Here is a 6,438-nt window from a genome sequence, read left to right as displayed (position 1 = left end):
AAACGTCAGGTTGCCTTTGGCCTGGATCATGTTGAATTTAGGATGACATGGTAAAACAAAGCTTTGTAGAAACAAAGGTAGGCTTGCTATCAGTACTTCACCGACTGAAGGGGTCATAAAGAGAACTGAGGCTTAAACTGTTCACTAATGACCATGTAAAGATAGTTGTTCCACTTATGGTGATTATTTACATTCTTTATATTTGTATGTACTATTTTAGGAGATACTTTCATCTGACAGTGACAATAAATAAAATGCAAATTAATCATTTATGTCAAATTTGATCTAAAATCATCAATCAATAGATGTTACAAACTGTAACTATAGCTCAAATTTTGGTAGGTGTAGCCAATTTACTTGATCAGTCTGGGACTTTTGTGTTGAGTTTTTCATGCTTGTCTGTGGTAACTTTAAAATTTAATCTAATCGATCCATGGAGAGAAAATTTTCCTTTATCTAAATCTTACACTTGAAGCTCCAAAGAACTTCTAAACTCTATTAAAACTTGCAAAACAATTTCTGAAGACTATAGAGCACTTTGTGGCTGCAAAAGTACTCACGATGAAGTTCTGAATGCTGTTCTGAAACTCATATATAACCAGGCAATGACGGACTCATTAATTTTGTAACCACAAACCTTTATTTAAATCATTTATGAGTGAATTGCAACAATACATACAAACTATTCAGCACTCTTCAAACCCCAAAGCCTTAAAGACTCTCGAAACTTCGTAATTGCTTGAACTGCTGATTATTTTCTTTATTTGTCTTTAATTTTATTTATATATTAACCCCTGCTCTATGTTTGCACTTTGTACTTGCCTTGAATTGCAATAAAGAACTTCTAAAAAAAAACAACAAAACAAATCCAGCCAAGGCAGCAAAGGGGAAGGGGGGCGGGGGATTCACCGGAAAATAAACGACATTTACCAATAGCTAGCAAGACAGTGGCGCTAACATCCAATCAAGGACTCGTCGAAGTGACAAGCTAGCCAATCACAGCACAGTAGTGGGAGAAAAATAACGCAGCTAGTCGGTTCTACCAAAGATGGTTGACACACGAAGGCGGCCACGTAACGACGAGTAAATTCAGAGCCGATAACGTTTGCTACTCAGCACGGCAGATACGTTTTAATGTCCTAAACTTACAGTGCTTATTTTTTGGCCGAAATGGATGGTGTGGAAATTACAGACGTCAATGACGGTGACCAGCGGGATCATGTGAAGAAGGCGCCCCTCCAAAACCAGGATCTGAGTTCTGTCAGCGTGAATGGTAAGCTACCTCGACATGATGACGTCTCACAAATGAAACAAGCCTGTCCATAACCAGAAACGATAGCATGCTAGCAGTTAGCAAAGTTAATCGGAATCAGCTTTGTTGCCAGGTATGTGTACACATACGAGGAATTTGACTCTGGATTGTACTTTGCTCACGATGTGCTTACTCATACAATAATACAAAATCATAATAATAAGAATAAAATAAAATCAGACACAGACGTCAGTGTAGACAACACAAATATACAAACTGAACAAAAACAATGTAAACATATTGACAAATAGCAGGGGCGTAGGAGCAAATAAATAAAGCACTTAAATAGTTGATAGATAAATAGTATGCAAATAGTTGTGTTATCTTTCTCTATTTTTTTTTACTATTATTATATAACTTGCATTGTTGCATTGCAAGCAGAGTACATCACTAAATGAGCCAATGAAATACATTTTCAAAACTAGAAACACCCAAGGTCGGCGGTTCAATCCCTGGCTCCCCCTGGTTGAATGTCGAAGTATCCTTGGGCAAGGTACTGAACCCCCCCGGCTGTTCCGTCAGTTCCGTCAGTTTATGAATGTGTGTCTGATTGTTAGTTTCTGTTTGAGCACTTAGGCTCAGTGTATGAATATGTGTGACTGGTGAATGCAGATGTAGTGTAAAAGCGCTGTGAGTGGTCGAAAAGACTAGAAAGGCGCTATACAAATACGGAGCATTTACATTTGCATTCACAGTGAAGTGATGTGAGATTCTTCCCCCCTCTCCGCTGTACCTTTTTTCTATTGCAGTTGTACCTTTACATTTTAAAATACATAGTGAACTACAATAAGAACACTGTGAAGATAATTAGGCTACAAATTTACTTCATGCGATGCCAACAGGCCTCCCTGGCTTTGTCGGCCGCCACAGTATTACATTTGGCCGTTAACGTGTCTTTAAACTGCTATCCTGACACTAACAACGTGCATTCTTCTGGGGGAAATACGGAGCATGCGCCGTTGTGAAAAACTGTGCCTAACCCTAACCCTATGCGTACACACACCAACTCCAATTAAGTTAGCACCAACTCAACTAACCAACATCTTATCCAGTGGAGGCGGACAGACTTTACCAACCCTGAGTTTACCTGATAACTCCGAGTTAACTCTGAGTAGGTTGAACTCCCTTCATAGTACAGGCCTCTGGACTGTGTGTGACAGCTTTTGGATGTGTAGAAGAACACAAAACATGAAGTAACATTAGAGCCTGACTGATCCTGTTGGCGTGTCTAGAGATTTTAGAATGAAGTTACGCTGCTATGCCTCGCCCGTAAACGCGCACAGCGTCTCCTTCAGAGGATCCTACTATCGGAATAATGCGCCCCTAAAATAACAAACTATTTGCCTGACCACACATCATTTTAAGACCAACACTCCTTTGCTATTTAAACAACACTGTAAATGATTGCTGTCAGTTTACAGCCCTGAATGCAGAATAACAGGGAGATGCTTCACCCACCCGGAAATTCATAACACGTTTATGTCATTCCCTTTTCCAAGGTAAATGGTACCGCCCAAAACTATGCCTGCAAAGAGTGGGGCTCTCAGTTCCTGTCATAGACTGTTTAAACACCGCATAAGGTTTTCATGTGTGTGTCTCCCCTGGACAGTAATCGGGAAACAGTTTATTGACTTGAAATGAGCGTTGAGACAATGTAATCAGCTGTGTCAGAATGGTCCTAAAGACCTCAGTTATGTTGACCTGGTATCAGTGGTTTTTAGTGAATGTTTTTATTGATGGGCTATAGCCTACATATAATTATAGAGGTCCGGACCTCAGTGACCTCATAGCTGCTTACGGCCATGTCTGGGGGTCTTCACCCAGAAAATTGGAGCATTAAACACTTATATTCCTGCATTCTGGAGACATTTTCTGTTCCAATTTATGGTGGAAATGTCTTTATTTACATAAAGAGAAACAAAAAATTCATGTGGTTACATAGCCAGTTACTTTTTTTGGACAATGCACATTTGTTTGTTCTATATTTAAATTGCATTGCATGTTTTCTTATTTTGCAAATAAACCTTTCTCAAAGCATTTTCATTTGTTAGTTATTATTTCTTGGTGCAAGCTATTTTTCATTTTTGATCCTTTTTGAACTGCCCCCTGAATTACACACATGATGTTTGTCTATTTAAAAGATAAATTTGGCCATCAAGAAAGTTACAGTTCGTCCTAAATCAGTAAAGTTACATTACATTTTGTGTGAAAACCGTTCAATGAACTACATCTCTCGTCTCTCACAATTTACGTAACCAACATGTTAATGCGGTATTGCTAGCTAACATTCATTGCCTGGTTGCTGCTAGCTAGATAACTTGCTATGTTCCACACAGAAATATCTCACCTGATGTGTTTAATCCAACGACTCTAGGATGAGGTGTCCTTTTATCACATCATCCTCTCATGTAAGTTCTTTAACGTTAGCTTCAGTCATTGAGAGAAAAAGTTAAGAGTTTTGGGTTTGTGGTCTTTGTAATTATTTATTTTCACACTGTTATACTTCAACAGTTTTAAATCAAACTGCGATTTTCCTGACTTTTAAATGTATATTTTAAATTGACCATCATCATGATTAATTCAGAGAACAGTTCCAACGGAATCAAAAAATTAGTCGTCATTGACTACCAACAAATATTTTTCCGAAGTAAGGTGCCATAGTGGTCCACCGCAAGGGGAGGAACTTGGGCTCTGTATTATCGATATTAAATGATATGAAATTCTTCAGATGAAGTTGTTTTACAACCAGGAACGTGATGTGTTTTGCCCCCGACAGTTGGAGAGCTGCTGGCCCAGTATGGGTGGTGTCTGCTGGTTGTGACTGTGCTGGTCTACCTGCTCATCCAGCACCTGAACAAGAAGAAATCCAGCCGGAGCAGCTCAAGCCCGCCAACACTGCAAGGTCAGCCCCAGCACTTATCTGTTTACACACCTGGCACAAAGATACCAAGATCAGCAGCCTGTTGCACCAGCTGTGTATAAATTCAAAAGCTTAAGCTAAAAGCTACTACTATAAGCCTAGTAATAATCTAAATTACTACTAAAATAAAAGTGGTTGCACCGCAGGAATAAATTACAACATAACTCTGAGTAACACCTAAATAGTTCCACATGCCACAGGGTTGGTGTAAATCATAAAATGTCACAGAATTATTCTCATTAACGGTAAAAGGGTTTTTGCGCCACAGAATCATTTATCATTCAGCGTATGTCATTTTGTAACACAGTCATCCAGTAGAGACGTGTACTGATAGATTCAATATTGAGCTAGCTTTACTATGATGTGATGCCAAGTTGCTCATGCCAGCTACAGTAACCACGACGGTGGAACTCTTTAATCTTAAATCATTGATTGGCTGCCTGCCTTAGTTACGACTTTACGTCTAAACTAGTGAGGTTCGGAGCCAACTAATCGTGTTGTGACCAATTTTAGTAGCCGATTTAGTTAGTTAGCCTCCAGTGTTGCCTTTAAGCCCTGACTTATGAGAGAACTCACCCACAGCTGGTGCAGCTCAGTGCAGTGCATGGAATCACATATTGGCAATAAAGCTAACTGAATTGAATTGACCCAGGGTAAGCACAATGTGGGGCGAACACTATTGGTAGTAATTATCCAGAGTAACTGGAACACTGTTTCTGGAATGGGAAGACCCGCCAACCTGCATGCATTTTCACATCAAAGCATGCTGGTGTGAATAACTTAATAACAAGGCATGCAAACTAGGGGTGGGAGAAATAATCCATTCTTAGATGCATCGCGATGCGGATGTGGAAGCTTGTGAATCCATTAACAAATGTCTAAAAATCGATTATTTAAATGTTAATTGATAACGTAATATCGATGGAACGCAAAAGGCAGAACTTGCGGAAGTGCAGTGCCCGGACCGTCTGTGGAGTGCACACAACAAAGCCCCCAGCAGTGTTCCCATGTATTTGGCACACCACTGCTGCAGAATGAATGACCACCCAACTTAAATGTTACACAATCATTAATATCAAGGCACAAGTAATGATCTTAACTCGCACACTGTGAGCATGGTGACACTCGACGCTCGGCAGCTCTCTATGTATCCTGTGTGTGAGGCCGAGCGAGTGAGAGAGAGAGAGAGAGCGGCAGAACATGACTGAAAGTTAGCGGAGAAATATATTAGCAGTAAGTTGTGTGTCCATTTATAAAAGTCTGTAGTTTCTGCAGCTGCTGGAAAAGTGAAGCCTGTTAGCGCTAGCTAACATCTCCCATGTACAAGGGCCTGGTCTCCGTCCCCCACACCAGACTCCGGACTTTTGGGGACAGGGCCTTCAGCGTCACAGTCCCCACTCCCTGGAACTCATCCCCACAGAGATCCCAAATGCTCCCTGTCTGGACACTTTCAAAGATCTACTAAAAACATAGCTGTTTACAAGGCATTCAATCCTGAATCACTTTGTGTTGTTCTGTCACTGTAACTATGTGTAAACCATCCCGTGAAAGGCGCTAAAAATATTTATTTATTTATGTAACGTTAGCTAAATTAGTAACAAAGTAATATTAATTATCAGCTGTATGTCTTTCTAACTTACCTACTAGTCAAGTTTTGAGAACATCAGTACAAGCTTAGGCTAAACTGGTGTACAGCTCTGTCCTGTACACACACTGCACATCCTCATAATTATATTTCAGTTTTCAGTAAAATAGAGAACAGCAGATGTCATCACCTTGGAGAATTTCAAACTACAGAATATTGGCTTCTTTTCTTGATAAATGACATGAACTATCTGTCTAATAGCTATGAGCTAAGAGTTTTTCATTGAGATTCTCTGCTTTGTAGTAAATGGTTTTTTTTATTTTTCACCTGAAGATGCTGCGTTGGTGGCCAGAAATCAAGAGGCCATGGAAATGGCTCGGAGAAAGATGCAAGAGGAGCTCGATGCCAAAGCAGCCGCCTTCAGAGAAAAACAGAAACAGGTGCTCTATTGAAATAGAAATGTTTAAAGAAAGATGGTGGACTGTCTATGATGTCAAACCTGAACTGGATGTGCAATGTTTTGTGAACAGCAAGAAGAAGAGAAGAGGAGGCAGAAGATAGAGATGTGGGAATGTGTGCAACAAGGAAAGAGTTACAAAGGAACTGCAAAGCTTTCTCAAG

General features: G+C 40.0%; 1 protein-coding gene across 1 annotated transcript; it reads left to right on the top strand.

Moving 5' to 3' along the window:
- Positions 1-994: 994 nt before the first annotated feature.
- LOC123986624 (selenoprotein S-like) lies at positions 995-6,431 on the top strand (the record flags this gene model as incomplete). The annotated part of the gene is made up of 4 exons (XM_046074982.1): positions 995-1,273; positions 4,089-4,214; positions 6,151-6,257; positions 6,348-6,431. Coding segments are annotated over exons 1-4 (420 nt in total), but the record flags the coding sequence as incomplete, so codon positions are not given.
- Between the last annotated feature and the right edge of the window lie 7 nt (positions 6,432-6,438).

The sequence above is a fragment of the Micropterus dolomieu genome, linkage group LG17 (genome assembly GCF_021292245.1).
Source record: "Micropterus dolomieu isolate WLL.071019.BEF.003 ecotype Adirondacks linkage group LG17, ASM2129224v1, whole genome shotgun sequence".
Lineage (NCBI taxonomy): Eukaryota > Metazoa > Chordata > Actinopteri > Centrarchiformes > Centrarchidae > Micropterus > Micropterus dolomieu.
The sequence above is the reverse complement of the archived record's forward strand: the minus strand, read 5'-3'. Positions and strand labels throughout refer to the sequence as shown.